This window comes from Engraulis encrasicolus, chromosome 4 (assembly GCF_034702125.1).
Source record: "Engraulis encrasicolus isolate BLACKSEA-1 chromosome 4, IST_EnEncr_1.0, whole genome shotgun sequence".
NCBI classification, from domain to species: domain Eukaryota; kingdom Metazoa; phylum Chordata; class Actinopteri; order Clupeiformes; family Engraulidae; genus Engraulis; species Engraulis encrasicolus.
The window spans coordinates 21,934,844-21,958,393 of NC_085860.1; the positions used below are offsets into that span (position 1 = coordinate 21,934,844).

Genomic DNA, 23,550 nt, shown 5'->3' on the forward strand with positions numbered 1-23,550 from the left:
TGTGTGTGTGTGTGTGTGTGTGTGTGTGTGTGTGTGTGTGTGTGTGTGTGTGTGTGTGTGTGTGTGTGTGTGTGTGCGTGTGCGTGTGCGTGTGCGTGTGCGTGTGCGTGTGCGTGCGTGCGCGTGAGCGAGCGAGAGAAATAAAGAGAGAGAGAGATAAGAAGAGTGTGATGTAAGTGTTTGCATTAGTGTGTGTATGGGTATGGTACAGTGTGTGTGTGGGAGAGAGTGCAGGAGCGCATTGTAAAAGCGTCTTGTTAAGAGAGTCCTAAGTGAGGCAGCTGAAACTCCCTGGAGCATATCTCCTGCTTCTAACGCTTCCAAGAAGAGAGCTCCTCTACTGCTCTTAACTCACTCCACTCAGACACACACACACACACACACACACACACACACACACACACACACACACACACACACACACACACACACACACACACACACATGCATGCGTACACACACACACACACACACACACACACACACACACAGACACAGACACAGACACAGACACAGACACAGACACAGACACAGACACAGACACCTCTTTTTCACACAGTTGCACTGTTTATTCTGCTGATCAGGCATAGTTCAGATTTGGCTTTCCTCTATGTTCGCTATTCCCCTTCTCTCGCTCCAAACTCTGACCCACTGTTGCATAAAAACACTAAGCGACATAGATGCGAAACTGATGAAAACACTAATAGACATGGGTCTGCAAAACCGATGAAAACTATACAGTAGCATAAAGATGAAACCGATGCAAACATCTACAGTAGCATACAGCTGAGAAGTGTATGCTTGTAATAGCCTCGCACACGATCCTACGTACTTCCGCCAAGACACTTGGCTTCCACACTACGTCTGGTACCTGTCTTCTGTGGAGCGATGTTGACCGGTAGGATTTGCGCCGGTGTTCTGACAAACGGTCTTACATTGTAATTTTATCCTACGGTAGGATGTTCTGTCAGACATGTCTGTTAAATGGTCCTACATCGCCATAGATAGACGTCAGACATGTTTGTTCAACAACTTATAAGTTAAATCCAGATTTTTCCGCAAATGTCCTTCCTGCTTCCTGCAATCGCGTCAGTCCAGACCACGAATACGAAATGGAAATGGTAGTATTATGGTATGGTCAGGACCAGGCTGTGCTTGTAAAGGGGTCTGTGACGTTTCAGCAGTAGCACACAACACAACAACAGCCAGTGCCACTGTTGTATGGATCTTTTTAGTGGACTATCTAAGAAGCATATTCATTGCAGCATATCATAACCACTAATTTCTAATTAATTCATGCTGTTGCGCCACCTAACCACCTAACCAAAAAAATGTCTTTGACTTGTGTGTTGAAATGTGTTTGTTCTGAAAAATCAGACACATAGTGTGCAGTCACAGGCCGTACAGTACAGATGTTGCAGTGTTTTCTTGACTGCGTCATGATTTCTCCACGCAAGGTCTGGGGCAGTCTCCATTAATCACACACACATTAACACCTTGGAAATCCAATGGAATTTGCACAAATATTTTGGATGTGTAATGGGGATGGAAGTGGTTTCTAAGTACTATATCTGTTGATATAATAACTTGTGTGTCTTTTTTTGTCCTCCGTTTTTCCCAGGGAGAGCATCTATCGGCTTCTTCCTCAGACCACGCCGGAGAACGTCAGCAAGAACTTCAGCCACTACAGTATTGACCCCACCACGCGCTACCCCAACATCAGCCTGCACATGATGCGACCAAACCAGGTGTGTACAGGCATACCGGAGATCTGCTCTAACCTTTAAAGGAACAGACCACCCTTTTTTGATTTTCACATATTTGCAGCATTTCCAAGCATTATCCATGAATGTGCATATCATTTTCGTCTATGTGTTTGCATTGCCCTGTTTGACAGTATACCCAAATTAGGCATAGTAATGCAAGTCTATGGTACAAAATAAAACATCATCAAATGTACTTATAAACCACTTTAAAATTAATGTAACATTCACCAGAGTATAAAACAGCAATTTAATTCGGTCCAGTGATCACTTGTGGCTTGATGCTAAAGATACCAGTTACTTTCAGTGATTATGCTAAGCTATGCTAATAATTCTGATCCAATAAATCTAAGTACTGAAAACAAAGAGAAGAAAATGATATGCACATTCATGAACAATGCTGGGAAATACTGCAAATATGTGAAAATCAAAAAAGGGTGGTCTGTTCCTTTAAGAGGGTGGGTTTTTGAACATTCTATAAAAATAATGCATTCTATAACAGTGCAAGATTCTACAATTCCATATTGTATTGAAGGACGCCCAGAATTCTATAGAGCCCCAACATTCCCGTCACACTGGTGTGACGGTACACTCTTAAAGGCTAAGGATGTGGCAAGGGATCCTCACGGTTGGCCACCACTACACTGTTCAAATACAATACAATTATCAGTTAATCAAAAATACAATGATCAAAAATGTAATCTCCTTGTGATATAAGCACAATAGTCAATACAGCGATTGGCAACCGGATGTCAGAAGTGACAAGGTTAACCCCACATTTGGTCCAGTCATTCGATGATTCAATTAAAACATCTATTCTACTACATTAGACGTTACGTAACAAGTGAAAATGTGTGCATGACCTGCACAGGTGAGACCAAGTTAGTTGGAAGGTGACAAGTGGGGTACCCAATTGTGGCCTTAATTTCTATGCTGTCTTTGCAGTTACTCTATGCACATGCACACCCTCTTCTGTGATTTCTTCTTTTCAGACCATATTCACAGCAAATATGTGCCACGTACACATAGAGTACATACCCATCCATCTAGTGCTTACGGTACATGCAAGCAAGTTGTGTCTTTGTCAGACCACTCGTCATGTTTTGTGCTTGCTGACAGATGAGACACTCTGCACACACATGCCCATCCATCTAGTAGTGTTTGCAGGGCTGCTGGTAGCTATGGCTGGGCCTGGGACAAGTTCATCTGAAAGCCCCCCCCCTCCCTCTCCATACATACAATGCAATGTAATGAGGACCCAATTTTCCACACCTCCCATCCCTGGGCCCGGGATAGATCACCCCTTTGTCCTCCCCTGTTGGATTCTCTTAGTGCTTGCACTCTCGGGTTCAGAATGTTGTGCCGTTGTTCTGACACGTCTGAAAGGCTGGGGTTGTGCCGGCGTCTCTGACAAATAACTTGAGTTTGCTGCCCACGTGAAATGTGTGAGCCACTTCTGTGAAACATGTCAGGGGCGATTAGGCATCGTCCAGGCAAGCCAAGGTTACTGCCATGCCGGGGAGCTTAACCCCTCTGTGGTATGTCTGTCTCTAGGTGCGGCACCTCATCGACACCGGGGAGTCCAAGGAAACGTTGCGCATCGACATGGAGAATGTCGTCAACGCATCCACGCCCAAACTCAGCCGCAACGGTAAGACAGACTCGCCCATCCATCCACACTGCCTCCCTCTCTCAGCCCCTCACCGAACTGTACACAGGAAATTATGTCAAACCCCTGAACAGTGCTTAACGTAATGCCTCTCTGTATAACTTCATGGTGTTTGCCTATACACTGGCACAGACATAGAACCTGAATGGGTGCACAGTGTATATATTGTTTACTGATGATGACAGGGAAGTCAGGTAGCGCTTATACTGTACATTAGCTTACATACAGTACATTCAACTCAATGATGTTAAGCTAGGGAGAAAATTGGAGAGCGGAGAGGGGTGGAAACGTGATGACGTGTACTACTTGAAAAACGGCAGCCTGCCGTTTGTTTGAATAGATACAACTGACAACTGCCAAATGATGCGTAACGCCCAATAAATGGCCATGGGCTATCATAAACCACACCTTTCCTGGCTTCCAGACTATATCACTTATGATATGGTCTGGTGTTAACCAGGCAATGAGATGTGTAGTGCAATCCTTCCAAAACTGAAAGAAAATAATAAACTTGACAGTCTCACGCTGAGCCGGTATGTATGAAAGACTATAAATCAATTGTCATACAAATTCACATGTACATTTCAGATATTTATATTTAATTATACTGTTTATCCAAAAAAGCGACATAAAGAACTGAATAGCAAAAGTTATGTGATACTGCATTATGCGTTTGAGTCCATAATGCATAAACAGTATGACGGCAATGTAATAACGTTGAAGTTCACAAAGCTCATACATATTTACTTGATGCCTGATGTGACCAATTCTCGTCCTCAGAGCTGAGACTGTTTGAGCAGCAGTTGCAAGGTAAAGTAGGGAGGCCCTGAGTCAAGCCAAGCCAAGCCAAGTCAGCCTGGCCAGTGTCTGTGTGCATGACACCTAATACAGGGGCCAGCCAGCCCGGCCTCTAGCTTGCCTCCCTTACCCCCTCTTACCCTCTCCTTATCTATAACACCCAGCAACGTAATAGCTTCCTGCCAACGTAATAGCCCCAACGTAATAAAACATGTGCAGTTCAGATGTAATAAGGAAGGTTGAAAAGTGTTACATTTTATTACATTTTGTCCCATCATTGTCATAAAAACACTACTTCAGCAAAAGTAGATATTTTTTGCCTAATAGATTCCACTGGGCAGTTAACTTTTATTTGTATTGAAGGAGCTAAGATATTACCAGATTTCTATGTCCCCAATGACATTCTCATATGAGGGGACAAAATGTAACAAAATATAAGACCTCTCCTTCCCACCAACGTAATATTTTCCTGCCAACGTAATACAGCAGCATTTACAGTATTACGTTGGCGGGAAGATATTACGTTGGCTGGACTATTGCGTCTGAACGGTACATTTTTTTATTACGTTGGCAGGGTTGTTACGTTGGCAGGAAGTTATTACGTTGGTGGGTATTACAAAGGGGCCCAGCCAGCCTGGCCTAGCCTGCCTACCTTACCCCTTACCTCCCTCACCTTACCTTACCTCCCTTGCCTGCCTCCTTCCCTTCAGGCTTCTCTGCTCATGTGTCAGGTCTAGGGACTCATGGGAATGTTTTTTTTTTTCTCAGTCTTTCAGGAACTTTTTTCACCTCAACTCCTTTTGAATGAGACTTTCTTTGTGTCATGGCTGTTTTTTGTCAAGCCTCACCTTGTGTGGTGCTGTTTGTACAATGGTGGGCCACTAACTAACGACATTAAACTTACATTTTTACTATACATTGGTGAATAGGAGGAAGACAGCGGTAGGCCATCTCTAACTGAATCATCACGCCATTCATATGACATCCTCTAACCTTCTCCCATCAGAGTGAAGTGAACTACCTCAATTTGGTGTGTGTGTGTTTCTGCGCGTGTCTGTGTGTGTGTGTGCATGTCTGTGTGTGTGTGCATGTGCGTGTGTGCGCGTGCGCGTGTGTGTGTGCGCGTGCGCGTGTGTGTGCGCGTGTGCGCGCGTGCGTGCGCGTGTGTGTGTGTGTGCGCGCGTGTGTGTGTGTGCGAGTCTGTGCGCGCGAGTCTGTGCGCGCGTGTCTGTGCGCGCGTGTCTGTGCGCGCGTGTCTGTGTGCGCGTGTCTGTGTGCGCGTGTCTGTGCGCGTGTCTGTGCGCGTGTCTGTGTGCGTGCGTGCCATATAGAGTGGGTGCACTGACTGCATATGACGTGTGGAGCGTATGCCAGACGCATTATGCCAAGAGTCATTGTGCCTCCATTCTAAGCTGAATTGTGAAACTCCTCTAACAGCATCCTAGACTGATGGAGGCGTGCGTGTGTGCGTGTGTGTACGTGATCAATATCGGACTGACTACAACCTCCTCACGTTCCCTTCTCTCTCTCTCTCTCTCTCTCTCTCTCTCTCTCTCTCTCTCTCTCTCTCTCTCTCTCTCCCTCTCTCTCTCTCTCTCTCTCCCTCTCTCTGGTTCTCTCCCCCTCTCTGCCCCTCCCGTTATCTGCCCTCTCTCTGTCCCTCCCTCTTTCTCTCCTGTCTCTCTCTCTCTCTCTCTCTCTCGCTCTCTCTCTCGCTCTCTCTCTCTCTCTCTCTCTCTCTCTCTCTCTGCCCCACCCTATCTCTCTCTCTCTCTCTCCCTCTCTCTCTCCCTCTCGGTACCTCTGTCTCTGTCTCTGTCTCTGTCTCTCTTTCTCTCTCTCTCTCTCTCTCTCTCTCTCTCTCTCCTCCTTCTCTCTCTCCCTCTCGGTCTCTCTCTCTCTCCTCCCTCTCTCTCTGCCTCTCTCTTTCTCCTCCAGAGTCGGTGGCTCGTTCCAGTAAGCTGCTGAGCTGGTGCCAACGCCAGACGGAGGGCTATCGGGGCGTGGCCGTCAGCGACCTCACTGGCTCCTGGAAGAGCGGCATGGCCCTCTGCGCCCTCATCCACCGATACAGACCTGACCTCATGTTAGTACAGTATAGCTCTCCATCTTCACCTCTCTCTCTCTCTCTCTCTCTCTCTCTCTCTCTCTCTCTCTCTCTCTCTCTCTCTCTCTCTCTCTCTCTCTCTCTCTCTCTCTCTCGACCAGTCTCACTCACACATTACCAATCAAAGCAGCCAATGCCTGCCTGTCTGTCTCTCTTTCTGTCAGATACCCCCATTTTAAAGCAAAAAGAAAGTACATGTGAGATGATACTGAATGGGAAATGAGTTGCAGGAGAAATGTGGGTCAGGCCTGTCAGGAGCTGACATTGGAGCTCTGCTCGTTATGTGTGCGCAGACGCGTGCGTGCACGCGTCTGCGTGCATGTGAGTGTATGTACATAAATGCAAGCATGTCGTTATTTATTTCTGTGCCAGAGTCTTTGAGGCAGCAGCACTACACTATATCATTCCAAATGAGACCACTCTGGGTCAAAGGTCACGGGCTATCCTGTCATGCTGGACGTGCTTAGTCACGCCAGTCACCACACACACACACACACACACACACACACACACACACACACACACACACACACACACACACACACACACACACACACACACACACACGCCGTGTCTAAAACAGGCATGCAACCCCTCATGCAAATGCAGGTCTCCACACATATCCTGTTTCTCAAGATCATGCAGAAGTCACATACTTGCATGTTCCCATGCAACGAAACATCGTTTCCATGCCTATTTCATATTTTTCATGGTACATTCACATTGTACATACTGTACATGCAAGAATGCACACGCACACACCACTGATACAAGATCAGGCACTGTATTGTGTGTATACATGTACACACATGTACCGAGTTCATTCCCACTGTAGTGTAGCCAATGATAATAAATGCAGCTTAACTCATTGACTCGACACCAACCGCACGCACACACGCACACACACACACACGCACACATACACGCACACACCTGAATAAGATTAGTCTGGAAGCGATCGTAACATAGCCTATTTTCATAGCATAACTACACTTACGATTGTAACTGATCATGGTTGTAAAAGCAGTAGTAATCGCTGTAGGTTCTACACACGTACTATAATTAGCCTTGAGGTATTTGGTGTCCGATTGGCTTGGCTCAAGCTAGACCGGGTCATGTTAGGCAGAGTAGCTTACACTAGATGTCTAGCGGTGCCACAGACAAACAAACATGTCTGCCGATGCTGGCGTTTGTGTGTCATTGGTCTTTCAGGAAGGAAGCCAGTAATGACAGGCTTGATGGTCGCTAGCTAGCGTAGCCTTGAGCACTACTTAAGCCGTGCTGCTGGAGACTCAGCTCATTACCCCAGAGCACCCTTCAGTGTCGCCTTTGTAGCCTCGCGGCGGTGATGAATTTGATTACGGTTATTGTGGTGACATTTTAACGCCAGTCGCAACAAAGGAACCATGATGATGATGATGGTTGTTTGGGTAGCAGCTAGTAGCAGAGTGCAAGCTGTGACCTTAAGCACCAGGATGTTTATGTGCCCTTTGATGTGCCCCTGTGGCCTTTTTTTATTGTTCCCATGGCTTAATGAATATGGAACCTTGTTAAAGCGGTCTCAGGGGAGGAGGGGGACGTAATTTGTTGCTGCACAGCACAGCAGTGCCACACCACAGGCCTCCGTTGTAATTTGCAGCTAATCATCTGTTGTCAGCCTTGGCCTTTTAACAATATATGGGCTAGGCCCTGCCGTGGCCTAACGGTAGCGCACTGGGTTACTACACTGGTGACTAGGGTTCGATGCCGGCTTGGGTCATTTGCCGATCCTCCTTCATCTCTCTCTACCCACTCGCTTGCTGTCACCAATCTCCAACTGTCCTATCAAATAAAGGCAAAAAAGCCCTAGAAATATACATGTATAAAAAAAATAATATTTCGACTAAACATACTAGCCTTAAACACATCCCTGTGTGGCTGTGAATACAGTACTTGGTGGGCCATGCCATTCAAGCCATGCAGGCTGAAAGAACTATTGCGCAACACCGGGTGCTTGGTTAAGGCTTTCATTAAATCAGCTGATTATCATCAGGGTATACAGAGGGCAGGCCTAACTCTTGAGTTCAGAAGAGTTGAAGTAGAGGTTTTGAAAAAAAAAACCTGTATTAACCTATTTAAACCTGATTCTGCGTATACGCTGCAATGACCTTGGCGCCTGGATCGACATTGACCCTGCATTCTGGCTCTTGAGATTTTTTAAAATTAAAGATGTACCTACGCTGTAGGTTAGAGATGAGTGACATTCGAAAGCAAGAGGGGGTTTGTAATACTTAAATGCAACTTATTTCATGTTTTTATGTTCTTTGGAGGCTGAGATATTTAGGTTTTTATAGGCTGAGGGCACCTTTTCCCAAAAAGGGCTTAGGCGTTCAGCAGTTGTTTTTTGCACAGGTGCACAGGTTAGAGATGTGTGTATTTGGCCCTGTCGTGGCCATGTGTTTTTCAATATGTGTCCAATTTCAAATGGGAATTGTGAAATTGTTCTCAATCGTGTTTTCCAGTTTTAGAGCATGTGTCTTGTTTTTGTGCTTCTCTCTACATAAATGTGCATACGGTATATACTATCCATCCCCATATGTTCTGATATATGTGTATATTATGCATCTTTTAGTTGTGTGTTTTTGTATGTATTGTATTGACTAATTTCATATCTGTGTGTGTCTGTATGGAGCAGTGACTTCGAGTCCCTGGAGGAGCGGGATGTGGCAAAGAACAACCAGCTGGCGTTTGACGTGGCAGAGCGAGAGTTTGGCATCTCGCCCATCATGACGGGCAAGGAGATGTCTGTGGTGGCCGAACCCGACAAGCTCTCCATGGTCATGTACCTCAGCCAGTTCTACGAGATGTTCAAGGACACTCTGCCCCCCAGTGGTGAGAGCTATGTGCACACTCTTACTTAACCCATTTCAGCCTGGACACATATACGCTGCTTTCAGGCTCTTTAGATTTGAGTTTTTTTTTTTATTAAACATGTGGGTATGTTGGAGCTGAATGAACACATTCTAATGCAAAATGAGGGTCTTAGCTTTTAAATGCAACTTATTTCATGTTCTGATGTGCTTCGGAGGCTGAGATATTTAGAAATTAATAGGCAGAGGGCACCCTTTCCCAAAAAGGGTTTAGGCTAAAATGGGTTAAGTAGTGCGAGGGATGCGTAAAAGAAGAGGGAAAAATCTGCACACTGTTGCTGATCACTGATTTATTCAACACAACGTTTCGACCTCAGCAACAGTGTGTGGATTTTGCCTTCTTCTTTTACACACTCTTACTTCATTATTATCCAATGCAGTCAATGGTCGAAGGAGCTACCATATACTTGAGTAAGTCCCGTTCCCGCAGGACATGAGTGTTAAAAAAAACAAAAAACGGATGTGACAGAGAAACATGAAAGGACTCCGTTTTAGAGTTTTATGCTTTGATTCTGGATTTATCTGCTATGCTCCTTTGCTTTTTATGTTTGAAAAGCCCATTGTGCTGCCTATGTGTATGAAATGCGCTATAGAGATAACTTTGCTTGCCTTGCCGCACAATAGAAGTACAACGTTGTCAATTTGTTTACAACTTAGTTGTTTTGACTGGTTGACTTTTTGACTTTTACCTTGGTCATGGAGAGGTCATGGGTGTATTTCACTTTCAAGCAGGTGCTTCTGTGACTAACCTAGATGAGTATCCTTTTGAGTGAGTTGTAAACCTCTTAACGGAGGAGTCATGTGGCCTCCTTCCTCATGTGGCCTCCTTCCTCCACCAAACTCTGCAGGGGTGCTCCTTTAAGCTAGACACAACTTCCTCACAGTTAAAGTACCCAGGGAACAGTGAGTGACTTAACCTGCATTCTGGAAACACCAAACACCCCCCCCAAATGAGACCTAATACTCAGTTGGACCCGGTCCAGCTCCACAGCCTGTGGGCATCTTAAGTGTTTTTCAGCCTGCATGACTGTGATGGTAACTGCTCTTCGAACGGAAGCATTTAGTCAGCATTTTAACTCGACTTCCATTCAGAGGTCATTTGAGTGTTTTGAGATTGGTGGTTTGCTCTGTGTGGAAGGCATGTTGGGTAAATAACATTGGGTCGGCAAAGACGATGCAGTGCTCCGTGGTGGAATGTGCCCTTTCTACACATGATGTCACCGTTCTCCACCATGTTTTTCAAGAACATTGAAGGGTCACCTTCTTCTAAGCCCATTTGCTTGTGACCAACAACAGGATTTGTTAATGGCACCTAGCTGCATTGTTTAAGCTTAACATATCCAACTGTGAATGATTTTGTGTTTATTTTATTATATGGTGTGAGTGGATGCTTATTCTGTTCATAAGGGTTGGAGCAGGCTTCACCCAAAAGATTTTGTTTTTTTCTGAGTGCTCACCAAATGAATATGACCAGGGCTCTAAATTAACACCAGCCAACCAGACCAATGCTGGTGAAATTTCAGTTTGGCTGGTAGATAAGTCCAATTTACTAGCCACTTTGACCCATTACTGGGTGTGTGTTTGGCTAGTAAGATTTACATCGACTAGCCATTTTGGCTGGTGGTGAAAAAAAGTTAATTTAGGGCCCCTGAGTATAACTAGTTGAAAAAAATAAAAAGGCCACATTATGTTTAGAACACTCATTTTTGCTACATCGACATGTTTCCCGTATTTTGCCCTCCTTGGTGTGCGACCCAGTGTGTGTCCCATTTAAAAGTATGCAGACGCCATGCACTGCCCAGTCCTCTGACACTGTGTCCTCCCACACAGATAACCATAGTCCCGAGGAGAGAGCTACTGCCATCTCCAACACCCAGAAGTCTCACCCCATCTCCTTCCTCAAGCTCCACCTGGGCTTCAACTCCAGGAAACGCACCCCCAAGGTAACCCTCAGTTCATACCCATCTGCCCATGTACAGTAGCCTGGTAAGCCAGACTAAATATGAGATTAAATGTGAATATTTAGTCTGGCCACGATCAATGAGACATCGGAAGATTGTTGTTGGGAACAACCCGTTGTTTTTCAAACTGTGTCTGTGCCTATTGGCCAACGCTTTGTCGTCACTGCCTCAAAACCCCATCCGCTTTGGATCCAAAGATTCTAAACAAATCAAAACAAATCTCCTGTTTTCTGATTGGTCTGCCAGTTTCAGGGCATGGGGCATTGTCTGAGGTAATGATTTTGGAAGCTGGCGAGTGGAGCTAGTTTAATAGGCTACATGTCCAGTACTTCTTTTGCTCTGCACAACCTGTCCTACAGATCCATTACAACAATGCACTACAATAGCACCCCCTAGGGGTTAGGGATGGCATTGTTGCCATACTGTTCTCCGGTTGTTTGGCAGGGTGTGAGTCGGTGAGTTTACTTACATGAAAATGTGGTGTTTTTTTTCCAGGACAAAAAGGATGAAGACAGTTCGAGTAAGAAGCAGAAGACGGGCCAGATTGATGAGGTGAGGGATGAAACGGCACCAGTGCCGTGCACAGACGTTTTGGGGGGCAGGTGCTCAAGGGGGGACGGGGCGGTGCACATCCAACTACATTACTAGGCTATAGAAGCTATATGTTATATCGGAGCATTATTGTCACAAGCTTTTGATTGTCAAGCATTTGTAGATGATCATGTTAACATGGACCATACATGTAGTACATTTGGACTTTTTTTTGGTCAAGTACGGCAAAGGAAGGAGCAGGTGCTTTAGCACCACCTCGTCCCTATCTGTGCTCGCCTATTTACATATACATCGCACTCTTGCGTCCGTGCTCAGGATGACGAGCGAACGTCCGTGTCCACGCTTGGGGGAGAGCGGAGAGGGTCGGCGGCGTCTTCTGCAGCCAACTACAACAAGATCAAGTCCATCCAGACGCAGCTGCAGGCCAAGTTTGTGGAGACGGCCGCCAACCCAGCGCCCTCCTGTGGTCTCAGGAGACAGGTACGACACCACTCTCAGGGGAGGGAAAGGATGGTCTACAGCCAGAGCTCTTGCAGCTGAAAACTGCCCAAAATCACATCCTGTGGCTTTGATCGAGGGCTCTTTTGATAATAGGATTTTCTGTTTTTGAGTATTCGGAAAATGTGACAACCCAACGCCTGCCACCGGTCTCAGGAGACAGGTACGACACCACTCTCAGAGGAGGGAAAGGATCCCCCTGTGCACTGTATGTTCTAAAACCAGAGCACTTGCACCTGAAAACCGCCCAAAATCACATCCTGTTGCTTTGATCGAGGGCTGTTTTGATAATAGGACTTTCTGTTCTGGAAAATGTGAAAACCTCCTTAATCTGTTTGAATTTTAATAGGAAAAAGCCCCACTTGTGTATCTGGTTCTGTGCTCATGTCAACCACTCTTTTTTTTTTCCCGTACCATGTCGATTCAAGGTGCTCTACAGAGCTTTACGTCGATATTCATGATGCACTGAAAAGTACATTCTAAAATGTCAGAAGTGGTTTGATGGGTTAGTGCTGCATCTTTGCATGGGGCAGTTGGACACAGGTCAGCATGTTAATCACATCACACCAGACCGCCCACCTGAATATGTAAAAGGCAACATCCTTGAGTGTGGTGAGAGCAAAAGTTGGTCTTTGGGCATGATTAAATGCACATCCCAGTTATTTTTAAAGAAAGAAAAGAAATCTTTGTCCTGCAAAGTCTTTTTTTGTATCTCAGAGAGGTACCTGTGTAAATGGCTGTCAGTGTAAGTAGGCCGGTGGAAGGGGATGCGTTGTGCATTGGAGCTGACAGCAGAGGCAGCACTGGGAACAACTACAGGCAGGAGGGCAAGTGGAGCTAACAGCTAAGTTTCATGCAGGATGGGGTGTTTGTGCGTGCGTGCGTGCGTGTTTGTGTTGAGCGTGTAGAATCAGGGTATCCTGCCTTAGTGGAGTGGCCGTAGCTAGAGGATTTAAGAGATGTTTATGCGGGACTAACTGGCATCACTGGCTCATAGGGTGACTGCATCATGGGTGACTGCCAGGACATTGCGGAGCAGAAAAGCGTGTGCGTGCACACGTGCGTGCGTGCGCACGTTTCTCTGTGTGTGTGCTTTTGTGTCAACAGCAGTTGAAATGAAACCGCTTGAAACATTCTGTTATCTTTTGCATGACCCTGCAGTTTTGCTCTCCTTTTATCTGCTGAAATACCACTCTGTTTACAAGCTTTTTGTACTTTTATGTACTTTTTGTTTTCTCTTACTTTATGCACTGTGTTATACATCTTCCTGTCCAATGTCAAATGCACAACCCTTTTGTTTTTCTTTTATTTACATAGAAAGTCTATATGGCATTATAGATTTTCAGTTGGAGCATGCTGTGATGTTTGTAATTACTTTTCCATGCATGTGTTTTCCTCTTTTGGTTACTGTGTGTGTGTGCGTGTGTGTGCGTGTGTGTGTGTGTTTGTGTATCCTGTCCTTTTCCTTTTTTCGTTCTCTCCTTGCTGTCATGCATGCTCCTGTGGTGCTGGTGCTTCTGTTCCCGCCTCCTGCGATCCTATTTGCCACGGTGCCTGTCAATCCTGCTCTGGCCTGGCCTGCTCCGGCCAATCCTGATGTTAACGGTTTACAGGGCGAGTCGCTACCCAATCTGAATGTCATTCTGGCCCCTTCCCCGCCCCGCACTCCTCCCCTGAGAGTGCCGATGCGCATGGCCCCCACCCCTGCATGGAGACAGGTAATGAGTGCTAGCCATAGCTACTACACTACCTACCTAACACCGTTGACCACCTACCCCCCCCCCCCCCCCATCTCCTCCCCACTAACCCAATAGACTTCATCCGTCTCCAAGAGTCCCCAGTGAGTTAGAGGGCTATGATATGGATAGAAGGGAGACCAAGTGATTTTTAAACCCATCCTCAAAATGTGTCTCAAAATGTGTCTTTTAGAATTTGTGGTAAAGAACTTATTATATGTGGACTTGGCTTCTCTTGTTTGTATTTCAACTTTGGGCTGACATCTCTTCTCTGTGTGAATGCAGATGTACTGTAGAAGAAATTTCTTTTGAGTTTTGCGCATTTAGTTTGGTAATTCATGTCATTGTAATATTGATTTTAGTATTACATTACATGACAGTCTGTGCGAGTTCTTTTAGTGGAACTGAAGTGTTCACTCATTCATTGAAATGCATCTTAGCCCCTATGAAATGAATGACTGAGCACTTCAGAGACTGACTGCAGCTTTCAGTTTGTTACTGATGTGATGTTCTTCTGAACCTCTTTATGTATCTCCGTATCTTGCCACCTTGTCACCCACCTCCTCCTCCCCGTCCTTCATCCTCCTCCCACCTCCTCCTCCTCCTCCTCCTCCTCTCTCCCAGAGGAGGACCCAGCTTCAGGAGCAGATGAGTATCCGATATAAGGAGCGAGTCAAGTCCCAGACTCTGCCTACCAAAGGGGAGCAGGTATGCCCTCTAGTGGCCGGTACCGGCTATGGGCTCTGTTTCAACTACATGGTACAGTTTTGTGACAAACCCAGCAGTATGGAGGAAACTAGTGACGCCCCCCATCAAGGAGAGTGCTATGCTATGCCATGATGTTTTTGAGACAAAGTCTGATTTTTTTTAAAGAATATACCAATGCACAACAGGGTTTGCTGGTGCTGGTTATGGCAGGTTTACTTGCTAAAATATTGAAGACTTGTCACCTTACAGTCTTGTTGGTGATGCCAGATTATTTCATGTAACAACGCTTCAACCTAGAGATGTCTTTAAGTTTTATGAAAACCAATGATGTAGATTTTGAAGAACAAGCCTGAACCCTCAAGGTGAAAAAACTGTAAGCATAACAAAACAGTCCCTTACTTGACATGTACGATGTTGATTGGATAAAGAGTTCAAGTGGAGTTCAAGGAGTCCTTGTTTTGTTGCACTCATCATAACTGATGGTGGAGTGCCCACTGAGGCAGCAATGAGCGTGTCACAACAGTATTTAGATGTTTGGTTAATGGGTTTAAGCTAATGTAAACATCCTGTGTAGAATTCTGTGCACTACCTTGCCCAGGTTTGTCACTATGTTCTGTACTTGAAACAGTGCCCAAGACCCAGATCCACATGCCCCAACCCAACCCAGCCCAGCCTAGCCCATTCCAAACCCCAAAGCCTCTCTAACCCGGTGCCAAGGGGTGGCGGCTGGCTGCAGTGCCCTCTCATAGCGACTTGGCATTGCCCTCCACGCTGTACACTCTGCGTCTCATCAAAGCAGTGCCCACTAAACCAAAGTCTTGCTTCAGTTTCCTTGATCACCAGATGCCAATGTTTTGAGACTTAAACAAATCCTCCTGGATTAAACCTGTATCCCATCCCTCTGCTATGTCTACCATGCTACACCCACCCAACCCACTCTTTTGCTGCCCACGTGCTAACCCCCTAGCCTGATCATCATCGACTTTCAAATCTCTTCGAGACTTCGACCAAGAGCACAATTAACATTTCCCAAATGGCATGGTTGATCCTTTGGTTTGACCCTTGGTTTGCTACTGGTTCTTTGCTTCCCGACAAAGTGGGGAGGAGTTCCCGATTTTTCAGTTGCTCAGAAACGATATTTGTATTGCTCTTGGTCTATCTAGATGCAACGCAGAAGGTGTTGCGTCACTAGGAGGGTGCGGCCTGGCTACTAATTCCCTATTGGCACCAAGTTTGACTAGAGAGACCTGTAGCAGCCTGCCAGACTGACGCCAACTTCCCCCGAGCTGCTTCCTGCCAACCTAATTTCAGCTTTTGCTCACGGTGGTCCATAAGCCAAATCTACATCCCTCTGCCATATCAAGCACGCCCTAAAGACCCAGTCGGCACCTCTGACCCATGGTTGTGCGGTGCCAATCACTGCCAGTCAGGCATATTGATTAGCCACAACATACAGTGGGTGTAGCAAACGTGGGGGAAAGCAAACAATTTCATGGGCGGGCCTAGAGTTTCCAACTGGGTCTATTGGCACCGTGCGGGCTGTAGAGACCTGTAGCAACCTGCCATGCCAATGGCAGACTCCGTGCCAGTCGCAAGATGCTTCCCGCCAACCTAATTCCAGCTTCCTCGCGATGGTCTAACCTGGCACATGTTTGCTTAGAGGTATACAGTCCTCCGTTTGTACTATGTGAGGCCTTTGTGGAGATGTCTGTGTAAGACGGCGATGTATAATTAACTTAATGAGAAGTAATTAACTTAACTAACTATGAGAGTGGGGAACAATATTACAGGATACCAATAAATATCACTCATTTCTGGCTGTTTTTACTATCCAGTAAATTCTTACCCCCTTTCAAGCATAGGGTTTACCCCTTTTCAAGAACACAATTATTTATTTGTCACCTGCATTTCATTTGTCACCTGCATAGAAATACTATTTAAATATAACATGCAATGAAATTTCATTGTCAAGTTGTGCCTCATTTTATTGAATATGTAAAAACTAGACACGCATATTCTCAACAACTTAAACAGTAACGTGTGTACCTGAAGTACCGGCATGTGATTTAGACGACTGAGCTTTGCACACAAAAGGCTGTGCTGTTCTGAACATCTCCTCCCTCCTCCACTGTCCAAACGCAGTTGATCATAGTTCAGAGCGCTCATGTTCCTCTCCCCACGGCCTTTAGAAAAGCAACAGATTGTTTGTTTTTCTCCGTGGAGGTCAATGCAGGCCGTGTGTGCATAGTGCTGACTTCTATTTTCCTCTTTCGGTTTGTGGAACTAACCTTCCGTTAGCCTGAAGTCAGTCTTAAGAATATTTATACCACACCACCATCCCCCCACCCCTCCCTCAACCACTCTTTGCACACCACCCCCTCAAAGCTTTGTTTTGCTTTGTTTAGAGCGTGTCGTGTCCATGTAGCTGATGTGTAGCGACAGTGGTGGTTAGCCTGCCGTCATGTTGTCCTCTCTTGTTGAAAGTGGGGGCACAGCTCTCTGGGTGGCCTGCGTGTTTGTGAAAAAAATGGAGTGTGTGTGTGTGTTAACATTTCTTTGTAAGTGTAGTTGTGTGTGTGTGTGTGTGCGTGCGTGTGTGCGTGCTTGCTTTGGCTTTGTTGAAAACTCCGGCTCAATGTCGGCACTCTGATCATGTAGTCTAGCCTTGTGGCAAATTTGCTCCCAGTCGTGGCGCCGTAGATAAACTGTTTCCTACCCTCCTCTGCTTTACAGTAGACTACGTAGAAGCAAACACAGCTCTGTTTGATGGTGTGTGTTGTGTATATGTGTATGTATGCATGAATATGGAGACGTCATAAATCTTTGTGTGTGTGTGCGTGCATTCATGACTGTGTAATGTATAGTGCGCAGTAAATCTTTGTGTGCATTGTGCGGAGAGTAAAGTGTGTGTGTGTGTGTGTGTGTGTGTGTGTGTGTGTGTGTGTGTGTGTGTGTGTGTGTGTGTGTGTGTGTGTGTGTGTGTGTGTGTGTGTGTGTGTGTGTGTGTGTGTGTGTGTGTGTGTGTGTGTGTGTGTGTGTGTGTGTGTGTGTGTGTGTGCGCGCCCGCGCGCGCGTGCGTGCGTGTGCGCGTATGCGTCCACGTGTGTGTGTGTGTGCTCTCTGAAGATCAAAGGCGGTGACGTCTTGAGAAGCTGCCCCAAGAAAATCATTAAGCTTCCATCATCCTCCTCCTCCTCTTCCTCCATCACACACTCAACATCACTGCTCTCGCTACACCCGCAGGTGACACGCTGTACAAGACACACACACACACACACACACACACACACACACACACACACACACACACACACACACACACACACACACACACACACACACACACACACACACACACACACACACACAGCTTACATTGTGTATGCTGCCTTTTTTCCATTCTTTCCCTTTTTCCTTTCATTTGCTTTGTGTGTGTCTATCCATCCTCTGTTAGACGCGCAGAGTTTGTAAGCAATGGCTTACTCTCTCCTAAAGGCTGAGCAAATGTATGTAATGCTGATATATGTTGTCAGCATCATACATGAGGCTGTATCTGCATGTTTGGTCTGTTGGTTCGTGAGTGTGATGGACACAGGGCTTTATTGGAGATGTAGAGCCCTCTGGTGGCAGAAAGCAGTGCTTGCAGGACATGGCGAACTGTACTGCTGCAATGTACTGCAATGTACTTGGTTGCCTTTGCTTCCCCTTATCATTGTTTTGGTATAGAAGAAGGTAAACGAAAACAAACAAACAAACAAAATTTAACACTATACACAGTATTTAGTCATGATGTGGCCTTTGTGGGTCCAGAGATTAACCCGAGTTAGCCTTCAAATTTACCTAAAAGACCGAAACACTGTGAATAAAGTTATAGAGAAATGGTCAGTGAGCAGGGGTTTAAGGTTTTTTATTTTAAAGCCAAAAGCATTTTATGTATCTTCACCAAGATGCATAGTGATATGATGGAACTGCTAAAACTGAGGCTGCTATCTAGCAGAGCAGTGTTCTAACAGACAGACAGGAATAGTCATTGCCTCGGGGTGTTCGTTTTTCTTTCATCTCACTTTCCATCTCACCCTCTGTCATCTTTTCGTAATAAAATCCCATTTTCAAAATGGCTATTGCCAGGATTCTATCAGCAGGACTGTAAAGTGAGACAGCAGTGGGTCTCTGGATGTCACCTAAAGATTGCCCTCAGGTTTTCTGAACAGCCCAGACGCCAATGTTTCCGCTTTTCCAGCAGCCGTCAACATGTGTGTGTGTGTGTGTGTGTGTGTGTGTGTGTGTGTGTGTGTGTGTGTGTGTGTGTGTGTGTGTGTGTGTGTGTGTTTTTGTTTGTTTATGGGTGTCTTTTCAGCAAAGTGATGATGAGTTTATGGACATGGAGTTTGAGGAAGGTCAACATTATCGTCCTCTTTCAATCAGGGTAACACACGCTCAACCTACTGAATGGTGTGTGCCAGTGTTCACTGATCTCATGCTTGTCGTTTGCGTGTTTGTGTATTTGTGTGTTTAAATACATTGAATACTTAACCTTTAAGCCTTTGTAGGCATTATCTGCTTGTTGTCTACTGGTATAATGGAGGTGTGGACCAGCATGGTGTGCTAATGTCCGTACTGTATGTAGGTGTGAAGTACAGTAGGCTCCATATGCTTTCTCTCCATGGGCGCATTCAGGCCTACTGAGAACCGTTCTCGCACCTAATCGCGAACCGGCCATCGTGTTCATGCCACAGGTCTTAGCATATGCTTTGTCTCCATCTGAAATTCTGAGTCATTATTTAAGGAGAATTCCTGTCCATTTCAACATGCATTTGTATTGCTCATGTTACCCTTGACTTGACCGTACCCGACGAGGTCCTGGCCATTTCAATGAGGGCACGATCTGTTACTTACATTATCAGAAAAGCGTCTCAACATACTCCAAATATCATCTCCTTATTCTTTATAAAAAAAGTGAAGAAAAAAAAAACACATGCCCCCATTAGAATGGTCATGATGTCAGGAAGGACTGAACAAAAATATGGCACATCGCCAGGTACTGACAGGACAAGGGTAGCGTGAGCAATACAACTGCATGATGTAACTGACATGAATTCTCCTTTTAAAGGTGACTGCATGGGGGCTAGTACATAGTGGTGGAGTTGTGTTGTGATGCACCACACTGCAGATGGAGATTAGCAATTAGCACCTTCAGCAGATGATGATTTGATTGTTGACACCACAGGCTCTGGCACATCGTCTAACACTGTTTATCTTTAGCTTCTATTCTGGTCTGGCCTTTAAAAGTCTCTTTGAGTGTCGTGAGAAAAGCGCTATATAGCACGTACATATATTGTTATTATTAAAGATGTGGTGGTGTCGTTTTATTCATATGGGCATGGTAGTGAACTAACACGCTTCTCCTAGTTTAGAGCAGGGCAGCCTTGTTGGATTTTTTTCATTTTAATGCTGATGGTTATGAGTTTTGGCATGAGACCAAGGTTTTGTTTGTAAGTTTGCTTTTCTATGTCAAAAAATAGTGAATTTAGAATTCACTCATGAAGATAAGCCCTCGAGATGCATGGTCTAATTTTTCAAGGGGGTCAGTTGCTTGTTATATCACTTTGTTTGAATTTCATTGAAAACTAAAATTAAGACCAAGGCTTAAAGTGGTAGTTCGCTATTTTAGACATTAAGCCATGTTTGTGTGACTTCTGGGGTGAAGTAGAGATGTTCTCATCACAATTTTGACATTTGGTGCTGAACGGAGCATTTGGGTATCCAAGACTGCAGCCCCCCCACCTTTACATTGACTCCAATAGAGCACTCAAGCAATCGATTATAAAATGGCATTAAACTTTTGTTTGAGAAGACATGGAACTCACTGTGTGGTCAGTGGTAGACAGCGATAAATTGACCCGAAAATTGCAGCGAAATATGCCTTCTAACTGTTGTTTAGCATTTGGCGGACCTATTTTTCCCCAGACGCCGTTGAATAGCAGTAGACATCCAGCCAGTAGGTAGCGATAGTGTGTTGTTTATGTAGACATCAAGGAGCGAGGTAGAACGGCTATCTTTGAGCGGGACTGGCTACAAAAACTACAGCTTGCATACAAACCATAGATAGTAACGTAAACAAACGCACCCCCATTTCCGGTCGCGCAGAGTAATACTAGTCAAACCAATACAATCAATGAAGACGGACAATAATGAATATATCTTCTCTGGAAGCGTATTTCGCGGTGATTTTCGAGCCAACGTATCGCTGCCCACCTCTGACCACTCGGTGAGTTTCATGTCTCTGCAAACGAAAGTTTAATGCCATTTTATGATCGATTGCTTGAGTGCTTCATTGGAGTCAATGTGGGGGCTGCAGTCTTGATTACCCAAATGCTCCGTTCAGCACCAAATGTCAAAATTGTGATGAGAACATCTCTACTTCACCCCAGAAGTCACACAAACAGGGCTTAATGTCTAAAATAGCAAACTACCACTTTAAGGCCTCAGTCTCTTGATGTCCTCTGTGAGATGATGTCCTGATGTGAGAGAGATGTTTTCTTCAACTGGCACTATTTATTCAGGAGGAAGAGGATGATGAGGATGATTATTATGGTTACGGTGAGGAAGATGATGATGATTATGATGCGATGGAGCTGGATGACCAGCAGGAGGTGCTGTCTGACCTCAGCGTCCATCAGAGAGCCAACAGGCTGGTTGGCCTCTTCACTGACAGGCCCCCACCCCAGAGGCCCCCTAAGGTGAGGTGAGGGGGGTGGGAGATGGTCAATCACACTGAGTGTGTATATATTATAAAGAGCCTCAAGTGCTGCTCAGGGGAGTGGAAAAGTGATAAATACTATTAGAGATGCACCGGATCCTGATTTTTAGGATCCTGCCTGATACCGGATCCACTGCATAAGATCCTGCCGGATCTGGAACCGGATACCGGATCCTACGACAGGGTTGAAACACATAGCCAACTCGCACACATGGGCCCTTTTTATTACGTTGGTGCAAACTATTTTTAAAAGTCATTGACTTACTGCCACACTGACTTAAACGGACGCTTTCAAAGGGCTTTCACTCCATGCAGCGATTGGGGTTGTGAAAGACTGACTGAAAAGCCTAGGCTGCGTAAAAAGTAGAGATGTCCCAGATCCTGATTTTTAGGTAACTGCCGGATACCGGATCCACTGCTTAAGATCCTGCCGGATCCGGATAGTCTGAAAAATCCTATTATCCTGCCAGATCCGGAACCGGATCTTGGATCCTGTACATCTCTAAATACTATACTATACGATCCATTTACCATTCATTGCCACCCTGCTGTGCAGTCCAATCTCACTGGATCTGAGAAGTCTGATAGATCTCTGCAAGAGTTTCTGTTCGACTTATGCAGATGACACAAATGGATTGGAACCACTTTTCGTCTTGTAGAAGAAAGAAAGGAATTTTAATTCTGGGTAATCACTTGTCCGTTTTATTCTTCTATTGAGATTTAATGCTTCTATATGTGTATGTGTGTTGTCAAGACGATGAAAAAGCCTTCGCGGTTCTTTATCGAGCAGTGGATACGGACCCACACCTTTGAGGAGCCCCAAAACTCCTCCGCAGGTATCAACGCCTCCAGTAGTCAGGGAAGGCATGTCATACATCCACACCCCCTAGTTACCCTGACTGCAGCATCCAAGCGTGTGGTGTTTTGGATTGACAGTGTTGAAAATGAACTGACTGGGGTGTCGACTGATCTAATCTTGTGTGCGCACATGGGCATGTGTTAGTGATGCTTCTGCTTTTGAGAGAAACACCTTGTGGGATTGGAGTAGTGTACTATTATTGGGCTGTCATGGGTAAGCGGTTAGGTCGTCAGACTGACCCCGCCAGGTTGGGGGCAGTAATTAACCAGTGCTCTCCCCCATCCTCCTCCATGACTGAGGTACCCTGAGCATGGTACCGTCCCGCCGCACTGCTCCCTTGGGGCGCCATTGAGGGCTGGCCCCTTGCATGGGTGAGGCATGAATGCAATTTCATTGTGTGCAGTGTGTACTTGTTTGCTGTGGAGGACTGTGACACAATGACAATCGGAGTTGGAGTTTGGAGGTTTTTTTTTTTGAGCATCTTAAGTAACGTGTTTTGTTTTTGATTGACAGTGTTGAATATGAACTGACAGGGGTGTCAACTGATCTAATCTTGTGTGCGCAGATGGGCATGCGTTAGTGATTCTTCTGCTTCTGAGAGAAACACCTTGTGGGATTGGAGTAGTGTTGTTATATTAAACCCATTCCTACATTAACCATGCTTTCAGTTTCAGTTTCAGTGGGATTCAGAAAATATGTACTGGCGGCTACAGTTACTTGATTGGCGGGAGTGACATCGGGTGTAATTTTGTTTGCGTTGAGAAGCATGTTTGTGTGTGGTGCCTCAACTTCAGAGTTGGACACAGGACACTACTACTAAACCAATCCCACTGTGTGCGATTTGACTTTTCAGTAAAACTGAGTGTGGGTAATAATATTGTCAACGTTTTGGCAAAATGTCTTGAATTGTGTGGTACAATCCCTTTTACTCACACTGGTGTTGAATTTATTACTAACAAGAATCTGAAGATTTTGCAGTTTGACTTTGGTGTCAACAACAGTTTTGGTTTGCACCTAAACTGAACTAAAGTGCATCCCTTTGAGCATGCCTGGCTTGAGAATTCTGGGTAAGCGTTATTCCCATGATGCACTTGTGCAGGAGAGGGCGGTGGTGTTGCGCTGTGAGGACAAGATCCCCCGTCGCATCCCCAGCATCCAGGAGAGGGCTGAGAAACTGGCCGCTCGCTTCAAAGACTCTCCCCCTAAGCCAAAGGTGACCCACCCGCCTGC

At 45.5% G+C, this 23,550-nt stretch overlaps 1 protein-coding gene across 2 annotated transcripts in view; it reads left to right on the forward strand.

Annotated features, from left to right (window-relative positions):
* mical3a (microtubule associated monooxygenase, calponin and LIM domain containing 3a) overlaps window positions 1-23,550 on the forward strand; it is a 143,363-nt gene that overhangs the window by 68,689 nt on the left and 51,124 nt on the right. The window contains exons 10-20 of one of the 2 annotated variants that reach the window (XM_063196891.1): window positions 1,622-1,748; window positions 3,318-3,414; window positions 4,213-4,242; window positions 6,169-6,316; window positions 9,012-9,208; window positions 11,077-11,189; window positions 11,703-11,759; window positions 12,075-12,239; window positions 13,871-13,975; window positions 14,618-14,701; window positions 17,828-17,944. In XM_063196891.1, coding sequence (XP_063052961.1) covers window positions 1,622-1,748; window positions 3,318-3,414; window positions 4,213-4,242; window positions 6,169-6,316; window positions 9,012-9,208; window positions 11,077-11,189; window positions 11,703-11,759; window positions 12,075-12,239; window positions 13,871-13,975; window positions 14,618-14,701; window positions 17,828-17,944 — 1,240 coding nt within the window. The remainder of the gene's footprint in view (window positions 1-1,621; window positions 1,749-3,317; window positions 3,415-4,212; window positions 4,243-6,168; window positions 6,317-9,011; window positions 9,209-11,076; window positions 11,190-11,702; window positions 11,760-12,074; window positions 12,240-13,870; window positions 13,976-14,617; window positions 14,702-17,827; window positions 17,945-23,550) is intronic. The other variant, XM_063196892.1, reaches the window with a different exon arrangement.